The 17,831-nt window shown below is 39.3% G+C and overlaps 1 protein-coding gene across 1 annotated transcript in view; it reads right to left on the bottom strand.

Moving 5' to 3' along the window:
* The window catches only part of EEIG2 (EEIG family member 2), a 70,974-nt gene that overhangs the window by 20,587 nt on the left and 32,556 nt on the right, over positions 1 to 17,831 (bottom strand). Inside the window, 3 exon segments of the mRNA NM_001261603.1 lie at positions 3,058 to 3,174; positions 9,134 to 9,163; positions 14,685 to 14,805. Of these exon segments, the coding sequence (NP_001248532.1) occupies positions 3,058 to 3,174; positions 9,134 to 9,163; positions 14,685 to 14,805 (268 nt within the window).

The following is a 17,831-nucleotide window of genomic DNA, read 5'->3' on the forward strand; positions in this document are numbered from 1 at the left end:
ACAGTAACAGTAACATTAACAACAATCATGATTTGAGAATTCATTATGTGCCAGGCATAAGCTACGTGTTTAATATGCATTATTTCCTTTAATTTTCAGTATTCCTATGAGAGAACAATATTTTCATTTTAACCTCAGGAGATTAAGTGATATTTTAAAAACCAGATAACTAGTAAAGGGCAGAGCTGAGATGTGATCCCAGGGCTGCACATAGCAAAATTCATAGTCTTAATGAATAAAATGATATGTACATTGTTGTATGTTCTCCAGTTAATGGCTGACATGTATCTTATATAAACTTATTTCATTCCTATCTCCTCACCCCAGCACCTCCATGACTATTCTTTTTCTCTTTAAATGGCAAATCTATCCTACTGCACTGATTTCCTCATCATCTCTTCTTTCATAGAACCCTGAGGTCTGCTTTCCAACTCCATCAAAACTGCACTGTTGAATATCATGGATGTCTCAGAAAGGAGATGGAGGTGGCACATACAGCTTTTAAGGAACTGAATAGTGAAGTAGAACAGAGATGTGAGACAGTAGTTGGAGAAGATGAGAGATTAATTTTTGTCCTTTTTTAAAATAAATATGGGAGATAGTGGAGCTGTTTCTTTATATGTTGATGAGGATGGTTCATTCGAGGTAGAGATGATGAGAAGAGGGGATAATCTAAGGGGTAAAGCTCTTGGTTAGGCAAACTTTGGATTCCAGAAGCCAAGAGGAAGGACTGACTTCTAATAGGAGAGGGGACATGCCATCCATTGTAACAGGAGACAAAAAGGATAAGGCAGGAGAGGCAGGTAAAGTCTGTGATGGGAAGATGAGGGAATTTGAGTTTAATGGCTTCTGTTTTCTCAACAGGATAAGGCAAGGCCAGTATCTGAGAGCAGGAATAGTGTGTTGGGATACGAGGAGAAAAAAGGTATGAGATAGAATATCTAAAATTGAGAAAGGAAGCATATGAAGGAAGTAGAGTATGACTGCCAGATGGCAGTGAGCACGGCTTCAGTAATGACAGCTAGTCTGGTTGTGTGATTCTCTTCAGCAATGCTCGGCATGCAAGGATAGATATTTAATAACTGAGTTCAACAAAAGTTGGGGATTATTCAGACAATGCAGGGAGACAGGGACAGAGGAGCCAGGAGTATTTTTTTTTTTTTTAAATGGGGTTCTCACTATGTTGCCCAGATTGGTCTTGAACTCCTGGCCTTATGGACCATGAAATTTAAGCTGGATAAAGAGGGAAGTGGAAGCAAGTCAGGGCTGATGGATAGTGGGAAAGTGGTAAGGTTAAAGACAGCTAAGTGAGACTAAGAGGACTGGAAACAGATAGTGTAGGAGGAAGAAAACTTTAAATTGAATTTTTTTGGGGGGCTGAAGTTTCTAGGAGTAAAAAGGTCTAGACTCTAGAGTGTGACCATGGGAGTAGGAACTGAGATGATGAGGAGGAAAATATTGCCGGAGATAGGGAGTTTAAGGAACTGAGAAGCCTTAGACTCATAGATGATCAGCTATCAGGAAAAAAAATACAGATAAGATAGTCCACAAGGCTAGCTCGCCCACACAGATGGTGAAGCCACGGAAAAATGATGACCTGAGAAGAGATATAGAGAAAGACTGTGAGCCATGAGCTAAGTCATCAATGGATAGGAGCGAGAAGGTACCTAAGGGGTCAGGAGATGGCAGAGATTAGGAAAGGAGAGAGTGTTATGACTGAATGGTGTAATCTTCAAAAAGTATGTTTTTTTTTGTAGGACAAAGTGGGAGAGATGGTGTGGAAGGATGAATGGGAAGCCAGAAGGAAACACTCCGTGAGTTGGCTCTTAGGAATGTGAGGGTCTGAAACTAAAAAGTTATTTCAATTTCCAACGAAAACACTGTCATTCAGAGAAGAATTATCCATCTTTTCATATAAGAAATAAGACCCCTGACCAGGCAGCAGAAGATATGCGCTGTGGTCCCAGCTCTGCCACTGACTACTTTTGTGAGATACTTTAGTCTCAGCTCTTCATCTATAAAATGTGAATAACAATCTATTCTCATCTGTCTAACCCTGTTCATCTCATGGAGATATGGGCAAGTGCTTTGAAAACTTCTTAGAGTTATAAAACCACAAAGCTATATAATCAACATGATGTGTACAGAAGTTTATACTGTGATACTTTTCTAATTTCTTCCTTGTCTTCTGAACATTTTCCTTCCCATATCAACTCGCTATCCCACCTTTCTTTCCAGCTGCTAAATTCGTGTGAGGGTTACAAAAACCATTTTATGCATTGGACTGGCTATAATAACCATTTTACACATTTTCATATGTGCAGAGCTTAAGATTTGCTGCAAAAAAAGTTTGAAAATTGTAGAATATAAGGTAATTCTTTGCTTCGCTAACTTCTGAACACCCAGTTTTTATTCAGAATTATTTTCCTTCCTTATTAGATAACTTACCATCATGGGGTAACCTAGCTGAAACACTGCAAAAGGTTTATCTAACGGAGTTTCCTAGGTGCAAAGTACTTTACAAATATTTTCTCAATTAATCTCATTTAATACTACAATTAACTCTATGAAGTATACATTCGCACTCATTACTAGAGTACATGGCTCCTGATGGTACTCGGAAAAAGCCGGGCAGATGCCCAGAAGTGGGTTCCATCTGTCACTTCACTAGTTTACAAGAGAACCCAGTGGCTTCTATGTACCTATCACAGCTGCTCTGTAAATCACCTTATGGGAGCTACAAACATTTTAAGGTATTCATTAATTCATCATGCTCCTTCCTCCCAATGAACTCTTATGTTGTAGTGGTGTATGTATTCTCTGAATGCTCAAAATATTAAAGAAAAACACCTTAGGACCATGAAGGTGAACATTTGTTACTTTTCACTGCTTTTGTGACTTAGATGGGGTTTTTCCTTAGGTGATGAATACTTCAGTGGTATGGTCAGTTTATCATATCAGCATTGATTCACATCTTGTCCTTTACAATATATACATATGCTTATTTAAAGGCAGATAATCTTATTTCTTGACAAGTAAATCCTGAAACGTGCTTACTTTAAGAATGGAATTATCCTGTCTTGTATTTTTGGTATCATAGCCTTCCAGTAAACAGCGGCGAGTGGTATTTCCTGATCCAGCAAACTCTGCCAGGTTTAGATCTGCAAAGCCCAGCTATGAAAAGAAAGAGAATTATATTAATAGACTATCTAGTAGGCTTCTATCATATGCTCCTTAAAATAAATATTCAACCCATACCCTAGGACAGGTTTTCTCCAACTTCATTTATTTGTAATTTTTGACAACTTAATACCTGTTCTATTATTTGCTTTGTGTTTTTAAATTGGTTCACCTTTTATATGAATTTATTTATTTATTCTTGTCTTCAGCAACAGGATCTCTGAAATCAGAATTGATGCAGTAAATATATTTTTTCTATATACATTAAAAATATATATTACTGTTAAAGTAAAAATAATGTATATCAAACAGCTAAAATCATTGCAAGTAATGGTATTCACAACACCCTGTGGGAAATACTAGCAAACCAAGAGTGATAATTTGCATACACATAGAAAAGAATGATTAGACTCTCCTCTCCCTATTCTGGGTCAGGCTCTATGCCAAGTTAACCACTGGTGAAGGCAGATAGTTGCAGGTTATTAAGTTTTTACTCCCCATGCAAGAACTGGAGTGACTTAAGTGAATCACCTATTTTCTTTGGTACCAGTGTCTTCTTGCTGATTATCCTTGAACTGAATCTCTCTTTATGAAACCTAATTCATCCCTTTCTCAGAGCTCTGCCCCACATCAACCCTCTCCGCTGCTGTGCAGAAGTTCAGCTCAAACCTGTTCCTTCTTGTTATTACTGCCCAGGTTCAGTCCCCATTTTCTGCAGCTGCCAAAGGTTGCCGTATAGTCTTTCCTCTGATGTTGCTCAACCCTGTTTCTCATTTCCATGTGGTACAACAAATCAACCCTATTTTATCATTATATCATTTTTTGAGCAAGCTAAGTCTACATGACTAAGTGTAGTCTTTTTATTAACAACAAAAAATGAATTGAGTTGCAATTTATTAAGCATGTTTCCATAAATATACAACAAAAAGTATTATACATTTCACAGTATTATACATTTCAAAAACTGCTGTGATTCTAAGTTGTTTGCCTTAGGGTTTTAAAACACACAGTGGGCACATATAAATCACATTTGAGATGAATATTTTAATTGCAGGCTGGAGCATTATTTTAACACCTTTTAATTGATACAAAAAGAATGAAGAATTAGAACCCAGAGAGCAGTCGAAGGACCACAAACCCCAAATGCAGTAAGTCAAACACACATCAAGCAGCAGTAATACCCACCTAATTCACACATGGTTACTCTAGTCTTATTGCCTCTTTTTTTTTTTTTTTGAGACAGAGTCTCACTCTGTCACCCAGGCTAGAGTGCAGTGGCATGATCTTGGTTCACTGCAAGCTCTGCCTCCCGGGTTCAAGCCATTCTCCTGCCTCAGCCTCCCGAGTAGCTGGGACTACAGGCGCCCGCCACCATGCCTGGCTATTTTTTTTTTTTTTTTTGTATTTTCCATGCCCGGCTAATTTTTTATTTTTGTATTTTCAGTAGAGACAGGATTTCAGCATGTTAGCCAGGATGGTCTCGATTTCCTGACCTCGTGATCCACCCGCCTTAGCCTCCCAAAGTGCTGGGATTACAGGCGTGAGCCACTGCGCCCAGCTGTCTTATTGCCTCTCTTGGAGGGGCAAAAGATCAGCAGAAAAAGCCTGGGTATGTCCAGGACAAAGCCATATCCAACCGGGCATGTGAAGACTCACATGACTGATCACACATTATCAGTGCACCCTACTTCATACATTTTCCTTCTCCTTGACCCTCCAACACTGCTTTCTCATCCTCACTTTCTGCTGATGACCTTACTGCCTATTTCAATCAGAAAATTAAAGCAATCAAAAGAGCACTTAACTTCCATAAGCTTTTTCTGCCAGTGACATCCACTCACCTACCTGCATCTGTGCCCACATACTTGCTTTCCCACTTACAGTACTGTCTGAGGCCAACCACTCTCCTCTTGCCCACTCAAGTTAATCACTTCAGTTATTCTTTCTGCTCTTGTGCATTCTAAAATTTCCCTACTCTGCTGGATCGTTCCCAAAAGCACACAAACATGCTGGATTTTCTCCTACTTTAATGAACAAAAGAAAACAAAACCTCACCCTACATCTCTCTCCAGGCTATTGAACCATTTTTTTTTTTCTGGCCCTCTTTACAGCAAAACTTCTTGTAAGAGGTTTTTTTTTAAAATTTTATTTTAAGTTCCAGGATACATGTGTAGGACATGCATGTTTGTCACATAGTTTGCCATGGTGATTTACTGCACCTATCAACCCATTGCCTAGGTATTAAGCCCAGCATGCAATAACTATTTTTCCTGATGCTCTTGCTCCCCCCGGCCCCCTCCCGACAGGCCCCAGTGTGTGCTAATCCCCTCCCTGTGTCCACGTGATCACATTTGTTCAGCTTGCACTTATAAGTGAGAACATGCAGTATTTGGTTTTCTGTTCCTGCATAAGTTTGCTGAGGATAATGGATTCCAGCTCCATCAACGTCCCTGAAAAGGACATGATCTTGTTCCTCTTGAAAGAGTTTTCTCTGCAGTCTCCTATTGCTCCTGACCAACTTCATTTCCTCCTTTTCCTCATTTACTCTGGCAGCCACAATGTCCTGTTTCTTGAAAATGCCAAGATCACTTCAAGGCCTTTAGCACTTACTGTTCTTTTGCTGGAAATGCTGTCTCTCAGATTTTCTTATAGCTTTCTCCTTTACTCCATTCAGGTCAATGCTCAGAAGTCATCTCTCTAAAGGGGCCTTCCCTGACCATCCTATATCACATCCCTCTTCCCTCCCTTACCCTGTAGTTACCACCTTCCTCCCCTTACCTGCTCTATTTTTCTCCTTAGTAGTTATCATCACATCACGTACACACATATTTCATATTTGCTTATTGTCTGTCCCTCCAACGACCCCTGCTCCCATTAGCACGTAAGCTCCACAAATGCAGGGGTTTTTGTCTGTCTTGTTCACTGCTGTATCTCCAGTACTTAGAACAGTACCAAGAACAGTGTCTGGCACTTAATACATATTTGTTGAATAAAAGAATAGCCCATTGGCTTACCACCTACTGTTGTAATGTTGTTATATTACACTGTCGATAAGTTAAAAAAGGGGAGAATCTGATCAGTGCTTCTTAGGCCTGCATGTTTATGTTCCCCCCAAATTCCTATGTTGAAACCCTAACCCCCGAAAGGGTGGTATTAGGTGGCAGGGCCTATGAGAGGTAATTAGGTCACAAGAGTGGAGTCCTCAAGAATGGATTAATGCCCTTTTAAAAAGACACAAGAGAGCTTGCTTCCTTTTTCTCTGCTCTCTGCCATTTGAGGACACCACGAGATGACAGACATCTGCAAAGCAGAAAGCAGGCCCTCACCAGACTGGATCCACCAGCACCTTGATCTTGGACTTCCCAGCCTCCAGAACTGTGGGAAATAAATGTTGTTTAAATCACCTAATCTATGGTAATCTGCTATAGCATCCCAAACTAACTAAGACAGCTCCTATTAAGAAAGTATATTAAAACGTGGGGCATGTCAATGTGGTATTTCAGGCTAACAGTTACTAATGAGTGAAGTCAATATTATCAAGCATCTTTTATATGACAGGCCCAGTTGTAGACACTGGGAAACAGTGATGAATAGGACATCTACTCTGCTTTCAAAGAGCTTACATTCTAGTGAAGAACCAGAAAGTCTATGTTTCCTTATGACTTTTTCTTTGGCTTCACTGAGTAACTGTCTCATGAAATGGCATATTTATACATAAACACTAGCTGTATTTGTCACAGATATTAATTCATTCATGAAATAATCTTCAGCATCTACATTTCAGGTAATATGGAAGTCATTCCTACTCTTACAGTTTAATAGGGGAGGACAGAAAAGTGAACAGATTCCTTAATGCAGTGTGAAAGTACTGTGATAGAGGGAGACAGTTACAAGAAACAGAGGAAAAGAAAACTTCTTAGTGGGGAGGGATGACTAAGCTAAGTCTTTAATGATACATGAGTTGACAGGACAAGAGGAGGGAGAAATATAAAAATGGTAGGAAAAGACATCAAGTTACAAAGCAAAAGGATAAGATAGCATGGGATACTCCAGGAGGTTTGTGAGGGTGGTATGTGTGAGGCATAAGGATGAGCGTATGATTGTGTATGTGTGTGTTCATGTGCAGATGACAGTAGAGATGACAAGATGTGTCTTACACGCCAGGTTAAGAAATTTTCATTTTCCTTTATAAGCAATGAATAGCTGCTAAAGGACTAAAAATGGGGGAATGATATGATCACGTTTTAATTTTAGAAAGATGACTTTGGCAATAATATGGAGGATGGAGGGAGATAACAGAGACAGAGAGACTAGACAGAAGGCCAGTGCAGGCTGTAAATAAAAAATAATGAAGACATAACCTGAGGCAGTGGCCCTGGGAATGGAGAGAAGGTATGGTTTCAAGACCTTTTTAGAGGGGAAAAATGAAGAGGACAGGTCAACTACAGCAGACCTTGTTGTCTGCCTAGCCCAGAATCAATGCCCTCCTATTCCTTGATAGCAAAGCCTTGATTTATTTTTAATTAGTTAATTAATTAATTATTTACTGAGACAGGGTCTCACCATGTTGTCCAGGATGGTCATGAATGCCTGGGCTCAAGTGATCCTCCCACCATGGCCTTCCAAAGTGCTGGGATTACAGGCATGAGCCACCACGCCCAGTCACAAAACCCTGGTTTTATTCAGGTGTCCAGTCTCAGTTCATCCATGTGTACAAGGAAGGAAACCCAAACCCTAGCTCATTGTTAGACTGTGATTAGTTTAAGCTAACCATGGCAATCCATTCCTATTGCCCACAACCAGTTTAAGGTGGGCGTATAATCCAGTTCCAGCCAATGAAAGGTATGGGAAAACCCTCTGAGGGTCATCTAGAAAATGTTTCTTCACTCAAAAAAATGTAATACAGGGAGAAGCAGCTGGATTTTTGTCATATGTGAATGTGTTGACTTAAAATTAAGCAGCCAGCCAGCTGGTGTCCAGAAGGGGAGCTGGCCAAGAACAAAGTCGTCACACAGAGAATGGCAGAATGGAAAGAGAAAAATAATGACTTCTTGATGATGTTCTTCAGTCAGCGGATTGACCAGTTCTGGAGCAAGTCTATCTCACATCTCCTTGTTTGGTAATATTAAAAAAATCTCTAGTTGAGGAAGGTTTTCTATTACTTTAACAAAGAACATCCTGGCATTGCAACCAACTAGATTTAGGGTGTTCAGTAAATATGGAGGTTAAAACTAATGTACGGGGGCCAGGCAAGGTGGTTAATGCCTGTAATCTCAGCACTTCGGGAGGCCAAGGCAGGAGGATCACTTGAGGCCAGGAGTTCGAGACCAGCCTGGGTAACATAGCAAGACCCCATGTCTACAAAAATAAAAAACAAAATTTAAAAAGTTAGGGGAAAAAAAGACTAGTGTACAATCTCTCAGTTCAGGTGACTGGATTGATGGAGGTACCATTCACAGAGACTGGAAGTTAAAAAGGACTATGTGAGTTTCTGGTAATGTTACTAAATCCTTCTAGTCAGCAAACAGGTGAGCACATCCACTAGTAATTCCACAGAGCTAGCAAAAGTAAAAACCAGCAGTACTTATCATGTATACACAGAGTGCTAAGACAGCAAAAAGGACAGGTCCTCTCACAGTGGGGGGAGGTGGGCCTGGCCACACTTCCCAGGTGAGATCCTTTGAATTATCACATGCTATGGCTTAATGCAAACTAGAGATCATCCTCTAGAGCAGGGAGGCTGAATCTAAAGAATAACATCCCATAATCAGCATTTAGAAAGATTATGCCTATAATTTACTGTTAGATCCAACTGTTCAATCTCCAAGTTGCTTTATATAAAAAGAGACAAGCTTGAACAGATATTAGAAGAGTAAACAATTTAATTTTTAAGCCTATAAATAGCAATAAGCAACATTACACGTTCCAAAGCAGTTAAAGAACATCTGCTTACCTTTGCATAAGCTTTTCCACCTTTTAATTCCTGCCAAAGACATAAAATACTGTAAGGATATCATATAATAAAAGATTTAAAAATAAATATGTCAAATAATTCTGAAGTAGACATATATATGTTGGAAAATATCATAGACAGTAAAATTCTGATGATCTTAAATCCAACTATTTAAGACTCCCACAAGCCCCCCAAATGACCAGAATTTTTATTTAGCATTTCACTTTAATCTAAATGAGACAAATGGTGAGAACATAAGCTAATATTTTATCTATTCGCTGAAGAAGAAATGGTCAAAAAGTGTTGTGGACTCACTGCAAAAACCTGAATCACCAAACAAAGGTTAAATTATTTACTTAGTTAAGCATACTAATATAGTATAGAAAGATTTCAACAGGACTTGAAACCACCCCCCAGGGACAACCAGTTTTTATGAATCACTGAAGAGATACTCTATGCATGTAAAAGTGTACATTTAGTATAGTACAAACTCTCTTACCTAAGGTGAACAAGGTTGACCAAAGTGAAAATAATAAAAAAAAAGACATGTGTCTTTTTTAACTTAAAATATGTCACTGTACATAAATTTGTCAAATCTTTAGACTTGTTTTCGTACAGCTGTGAGAATTAAGTATAAAACACTCAGGACAATACCTAGTACATGGTATGTGTTTGTATATATGTCTTTGTCATTATTAGGGCCAAACTCCCCACTCCCTACCTACTTTTAAAAATGCATCTGCTGGATGGTGTTGTCTCATCTTTTTTGCATAAATCAGATACATAATGCATTATCTATCATTTCCATCTTTCAAGCGGTGAATACAAATATGTTAAGGAACAATCTATGATAAACTCTATTATCATTCATGAATATTTGCTGTTCCTCCCCTTCCCTGCTTCACTGATTTCAGGTGTGGCCATGCTACTACATCTACCCCATTATGAATGATCGCATTTTCATTAGGTGACTGTCATATTCTTTAATAGTGCCTTTCCTTAAGAAAACAAAATTTTCTCCAGATGATCCTTGTTTCTGCTAGCTAATTCTTTTATTTGCTCCCCTCTATAGCCAAACTCATCAAAAGACTTATCTATATTTGCTATATCCTACTCTCTATTCAACCCACTCCAATTGGGCTTTCATCCTTATTTTCCCTCTGCAATAGTTCTTTTTCATTTTTTATTTATTTTATTTCTTAGAGACAGGGTCTCTCTCTGTCAACCAGGCTGGAGTGCAGTGGGATGACCATAGCTCAGTGAAACCTCAAACTCTTGGGCTCAGGAGATCCTCCCACCTCAGCCTTCTGAGTAGCTAAGCCTACAGGTGCATGCCACCCCACCCAGCTAATTTTTTTTCTTTCTTTTTTTTTTTTTTTTTTTGGAGAGATGGGGTCTTGCCATGTTGCCTAGTTTTGTCTCAAACTTCTGGTCTTAAGCAGTCCTCATTCCTCGGCCTCCCAAATTGCTGGGATTATAGGTGTGATTATAGGTGTGCTCAGCCCTTTGTAATAGCTCTTAAGATTACCAATGATCTTCATTTTGTTAAAGCCAAAGGTTCCCGGTCTTCATCTTATTCAACATCTCAGCGGTAGGTGACAGGCTTGGCCACTCCACCTCCTTTGCTGCATCATTTTCTTTGCTAAACTTCCACAGTACCACAATTGCCTGGTTTTATTACTACCTCGTTGGCAACTTCTCACTCTCGTTTGCTGGACCTATTCCTTCACTCAACCTCTGTAGAAAGAATGCTAGTCATATCCCAATCATCCATTTCCCCCCAGTCCATAGTAACAGAATCCTCTATTTTTAGTTGGATATCTGGCTGCACAATAATGACCATTTATATGTTGTAACTCTATGTCAAAACATAAGCACTTCTCCCTTCAACTATCAAAAAACACCTAGGTGGTCTCTGTGATTCATCTAACACAGCAGCAAAAGTGATCTTACAGAAGATGATGTCCCTCCTTATTAAAATCCTCCAATACTTCCAATTATAATTAGATGTAAACTTTTCATAAGGCCCGGCCTGATCTAGTGCATCCAATCCCACTACCAATAACTTTGCCTCTCTGTTTCCCACGCCGCAGCCAGGCTGGTCTTGTCATTTAAACATGCCAGACTTGCTGTTTACACTGCATAGGGTTCACAGTACTTCTGAATCTGTGGTTTGTTATCTTTGATCAGTTTTAGAAGATTCTCAGTCACACTCACTTGTCTCTCCTCCTAGGGCTTATACAGTTAGACCTTTCTACTGTCTCCTACATGTCTTACCTTCTTTCTTGTGTATTCCACCCTTGTTCTCTCTGTGATTTCGCCTGAATATTTTCTTCTGTCTTATTTTCCAATTTACCAATGCTCTCTTCAGTTATGGTAAACCTGCTGTTAAATCCATCTGTTGAAGTTTTATTCATTTACTTAGCTTTAAATTTTAGTTAATGTACTTTTCAGTTTTAGAATTTGCTTTTTTTTTAAAAACAATTTTAGCTCTCTGATGAAATTCTCCATCTTGTTCACTAATTATAGTTATTGTAAAAGTTTGTCTTTGATCTTTCCAAAATCTGTATCTTCCATAGGTCGCTTTTTATCATATACTCTTCCTTTTGATTTTTGGTCAAGTAGTCATGTCTCTTTATATGCTTGATAACTGTGTTTGAAAACTTGAAGAAATAATTTGAGGTTCAGAGTGATAGGAGAAGGCATACATTTGCTTTTGGCAAGTAGTAAGGAAGAGGCAGATCACCTTCATCTAAGAAGGGATTGAGGTGACTGGAGGCTGGGTTTCAGTCTTTGTAAGGCTGATCTGTATGTGTTACACTCTTCCTAGTAGGTTGAAACTCTTAGAGAGTGAGTCCCAACTGAAAACCTGAGGTGTTTACCAAGGCCCCTCCTCCCTGGTGGTCCCCAGATTCCAGTTTTTGTTCCTTTAGACCTGTAAGATTGCTGCAATCTCAACTTAGTGTCTTCACTGCTCATTCTTTTGTACGCAGCTTCTTTGCCACTACTTGCAAATCAAAAAATGCTTTGAGGGTAAAAGCAATGCCAAATGTCAGGCTTATCTCTATGCTTCCCTTCCCTATGGATTCTAAGCCCCTCAAGTCCTGACTACCTCAGTAGCTTCCGATGCCTTCAAGCAGCTGTTTTGGATATTCTGTCTAGCTTTTCTAATAGTTTTTAGAGGGAGCGGTGGTCTGCAACAAGCTAGTCCATTAGTTTCAGAAGTATTAAAATAATCTCCATGTTTATTATACTGTAGGGCCTGGTATGGGTTGAATTATGTCCCCTGTCTCCCTAATCCAAAAAAAGACATGAAGTCCTTACTTCAGAATGTTACCTTGTTTGGAAGTAGGGTCTTTTTTTTTTTTTTTTTTTTTTTTTTTGAGACAGGGTATGGCTCTGTCATCCAGGCTGAAGTACAGTGGCATGATCACGGCTCACTGCAGCCTTCTGGGCTCAGGTGATCCTCCCACCTCTGCCTCACAAGTAGCAGGGACTACAAGTGCGTGCCACCACACCTGATTAAGTTTTGTATTCTTTGTGGAGATGGGATTTCTCCATGTGACCCAGGCTGGTCTTGAAATCCTGGGCTCAAGCAATCTGCCTGCCTCAGCCTCCCAAACTTCAAGGATTACAGGTGTGAGCCACCATGCCTGGCCAGAAATAGGGTCTTCATACAGGTACTCAAGTTAAAATGAGGTCCTAATCCGGTATGACTGGTATCCTTATAAAAACAAGAAATTTTGACAGAGAAACAGACATGCACAGAGGGAAAATGATGTGAAGACACAAAGGGAGAAAACAATCATGTGAATGGAATAATGTATCCACAAGTCAAGGAATGAATGCCTGAGGCTGCTGGACGTTAGGCAAGAGGTGTGAGTTTCTCCCCCAGCACCTCCAGAGGGAGCATGGCCCTGCTGACACCTTGACTTTGAACTTCTGTTGTCCATAACTGAGACAATAAGTTTCTGTTGTTTAAAGCCACCCAGAGTGTGCTATTTAGTTATAGCAGTCCTAGGAAACTAATACAGGGACTTCTTGCTTTCAGGTCCTACTCCTTTAGAATGGCCTTTCCCTAGACCTTTACATGGTTGCCTCTTCTTCAAATGTTACCTTTCAGAGAAGTCTTCATTGACTCCTGCCTCAGTTCTCTAAAATAATCTCCTTTGCCCAAGCTATTCTCCATTACTGAATTGTTTCCTACACATAAAACTTATCATGACCTCAAATAATCTTATTTGGCTACATGTTTACGGTCTCTGTCTTTCCTATCACACCTCCCCCAACTCCATCCAGAAAGTAAAGTCCTTGGGGGCAGAAACTCATTCCAGTTCACCACTGTCCTCCCAGTGCCTGCAATAGTACCATTGGCTGGTCACTGATTGCTTCCCTGTGTCCTAGGCAACAGAGTGCGCTATCAAACTTTTTTATTTTTGTCAACTTTATGGGTACAAAATGGTATCTAATTTGTAGTTTTAATTTGTGTCAGATTCAGCATATTTTTATGTTTAAAAGCTATTTATAGTTTTTTGTGAAGTGTTTATTCTGCCCCTTGACTATTTTTCTAAAGGGTTGTTGATTTTTAAAATTAATTTATTTGAAGGTGCTCTTTCTATACTAAGGAAAGTCGTCCTTTGTCACAATTTGTGACTATCTTCCCCTAATTTAAGACTTTGTTTATGTTATATTTTGCAATGCATAAAGTGTTTATATGGTTGAGTTTACCAATTTTTCTTTTATGGCTTCTTTTATATAATACTTAAAATATTATTTAGTATATCATATTAACTATTTCATATACTTAAAACACCATGGCAATGGTATTCTGATACAGAAGGACGCAGAACTGGCGTGGCCAGTGCAAAGAGCAAGGCCAGAGACTCTTGCTTTCATTCTAAATCCTTCTTCTCTATTTAATTTTTGACCATTATATGTATTATTTTGGTAAGTAAAACATATGCATACATACATACACACACACACACAAAGTTGAACCATATGAAATTACCATTTTTTTTAGATTATTGGTAATTTGCTTCAACCTAACACTGGGAAAGACAATATACAGGAAAGAAAACAGACTTGGAATCAGAAAACTGTGTTTGAGTCTCTACTTTGCCATTTATTAACTATGTAAATTTGGGCAAGTAACTTCTCTGAGCGCTGGTTTTCCTGAAAATGGAGAAAATAACATCTAATTTCAGGGTTACTGGATATATTACACATAAAGTTCCCAGAACAATGCCTAATAAAAACTAGGTATTTAACAAATACTGGATATAGATATATATAGTCCCCAAACTAATACAAATAAGATTAATACTTATATGTATAGTGAGATGAAGATTCTTGAATAATAATTGTAATTTATAACCTCAGATTCTTCATCATATTTGCCATGGTATTTTAATTACTACAGCAAGTGTGAAGTGAAACTGCATATACAGTTCTAATGAAAAAGATAAAGCAGAGCTAAACAAAGCAAGCTAGTGACTATGGAACTAATTATGGTTCCTGAAAGGGAAGAAGTAATAGGCTATTTTTATACCTTCCTCACAGACACTCTGTAGATACAAGGATCTAGGATGCCTGTGGCAGCACTTGCGCTCATTTTGCACATAAATGAGAACTTCTTTCTCCAGCGAACACAGTTTGCTTGTACCACCTCCCTGAAGGAAAGAAAAAAAGAGCCAATTAATTAACTATTATTGATGACATGTTAAAAAGCACACCCATACTTTCACTCAAGTCTAACATGCAAAAATAATGTGCTAAAAGCCAGTATTTGTAAACAATGTTAACAGGAAGGAAGCAAATTCCTAACAATGTGATCTGAAAATCTTTGGAAGGTTTTAATTATCCACAGGAAGCTGGAAAAAAAGTGAATTTACTTTATCAATTCAATCAATATATATTAGGCTACACCATTCATTCATTCAACACATAATGTACATTTACTTTATATGTTGCGCATGTGGTACGTGTTTAAAACATAAAGATGAGGACAGAGTTCCTGACTTTGTAGGGCTTATATTCATAGTTAATGCAAGAGGCATAAATATGAACAAATGCTTATTCTAGGAATAAGCAAATCCTTATTTTAAGCGGAACTACTGTCATAGTTTTACTTCAGCCACAACAGCAAGAACAGCTACCATTTATTGAGAGCTTACCATATGCTATGAAACTTCCCAATAACCTTGTGAAGTAGCTGGCATTTTCTTCACTTTATTTATTTATTTATTTTGAGACGGAGTCTTGCTCTGTCACCCAGACTGGAGTGCAGTGATGTGATCTCCACTCATTGTAACCTCTGCCTCCTGGATTCAAGCTATTCTCCTGCCTCACTCAGTCTCCTGAGTAGCTGGGATTATAGGTGCCTGCCACCACGCCAGGCTAATTTTTTTGTGTGTTTTTAAGAGACGGCATTTGGCCATGTTGTCCAGGCTGGTCTCGAACTCCTGACCTCAGGTAATCCACCTGCCTCGGCCTCCCAAAGTGCTAAGATTACAGGCATGAGCCTCATCACTTTAAAGATAAGAAAATGAAGTGTGATGAGAGAAGTGAACTCAAGGTCGTTTAAGTAGGAGGTGGTAGAGAAGAACTGGCTTCAAACCAGGCCTGTTTAACTCTAAAGCCCACTTGTCCACAAAGGAAAATCTGTATTTTTCCACAACTTTGCTCTTTCAAGCTCCCAGGCCTTTGTACATACTGTTCTCTCTGCTATCATGTGTAGGTATTGGGGTGGAGGGTGCTCAGCCTAAGAAAAGGAAAACCATTCCTCTAACATAGGAAGGAGACAAAGATAACGGATGAAATAAAGAGAAAACTAGAGAAAGCAAAAGAGAATGGCAGGAGAGCCCAGGTTGAATAGTTTTGATTTTCTTAGGGGAGTAATAAGTAATGTCTATGGAGTGATAGGACTGGGAGGTGAGTTGAAAATTTAGATAAAGGCTTAGAGACAGGAAAACCGCTGTGGTGAAAGTGACAGGCAGTCAAACTTATAGCTGCCTCAGGGAATAAAACAGATTTTTATTAGGATCTATCAGTTATTTTTTGTTGTTGTTGTTGTTTTTGAGACAGGGTCTCACTCTGTCACCCAGGCTGGAGTGCAGTGGTGCGGTCACAACTCACTGCAGCCTTGACCTCTCAGGTCAAAGACATCTTCCCACCTCAGCCTCCCAAGTAGCTGGGAACACAGGCATGCACCACTAAACTCGACTAATTTTTGTAATTTTTGGGAAAGATGGGTCTTCCTATGTTATCCAGGCTGGTCTCAAACTCCTGGGCTCAAGCGATCCTCCTGGCTCAGCCTCCCAAAGTGCTAGGATTACAGGTGTGAGCCACCTGGCCTGGTTTTTCTGATTTCTCCATCAATACACAGAAATCCAAGAACAGGAATTACAAAAAAACCAAACATAATTTAAAAATCAAGTATGTATTTGTGTGTCATACGTGTATGCGTGTTTACTTTTATATACTAAACAGACACACAAATGGGAGAGGAGGGAATGCATTTTACCATCAGTTCTACTATGATAACTTTGGCCATTTTTTTCCTTAGGAACCCTTAAGTGATTTAAGGAATCATGATATGAAGAATGTATGTGTAGGTTCACAGTGGAATCTCCCTTGAAATCCAGGCAGGGTGTAATTTATTGGTACAGTCACAATGCAGGTGAGATGAGTGTTATTTGACAAAGGATGGACCTGGAGGTACTTGTCAGGCAGCTGGAGGACTCCTTGGTAAGGAGGGCAGTTGCTAACCTGTATACTCAAAAATAAATACATTAAAAAAACCGTGAATAGTAATAAAAATAAGCAAGAAAAAAAATCCAGAATTTTTTTTTTTCTTGGACACAGTCTTGCTCTGTTGCCCAGGCTAGAGTGCAGTGGTATGATCTTGGCTGACTGCACCCTCCGCCTCCCGGGCTCAAGCAATTCCCATGCCTCAGCCTCCTGAATAGTAGCTGGGATTACAGGTGTGCAGCACCACACCTGGCTAATGTTTGTATTTTTGTAGAGACGAGGTTTCACTATGTTGGCCAGGCTGGTCTCAAACTCCTGGCCTCAAGCGATCTGGCCATCTCGATCTCCCAAATTGTTGGGATTAACATGCGTGAGCCACTGTGTCCGGCCTAAAATTTTTTATTATTGTTTCTCTCCCAACATCTCTTGGCCTCAAGACTTGCTGGAGCCATCAGCTATGGTGTCTGGTGCTCCCAACAAGGAGATATAGATAGAAACATTGATGTCCTGGACCCTTCAAGGTCCACTGAGCATCAAGGCGCTTGGTTGTTGCTGTCACTGAGACCACTGATATATGATCAGATATCAATAAATAACATTTACAATAAAACTCTTACTTTTCTTTCAAAATTATATACAAATTTATAGTTAAACATGGCAGCTTAATTGCATGTATTAGCCTCTGCTCCTTCCCCAAACCTCCTAAAATAAAAACAAGTAAAGGCATTATCTCACAGGCACAAAGAGAACTAGAGACAAAAATAAGTGGCCACAGACAGACAAGTGATAACTAATTTAGCATACTGCGGATATTTGAACCTTACACTGGTAATAGTAAAAGCCAAGAGTAGGAAACTTAAACAGGCTTTGAAGTCGAATGAAGGAGGGACACGGCAGAGGATTGATCAAAAGCTGTTTTAGAAATAGACTGCAGACTTCTCCTTCC

Source organism: Macaca mulatta, chromosome 1 (assembly GCF_049350105.2).
Source record: "Macaca mulatta isolate MMU2019108-1 chromosome 1, T2T-MMU8v2.0, whole genome shotgun sequence".
Classification (NCBI taxonomy): Eukaryota; Metazoa; Chordata; class Mammalia; order Primates; family Cercopithecidae; genus Macaca; species Macaca mulatta.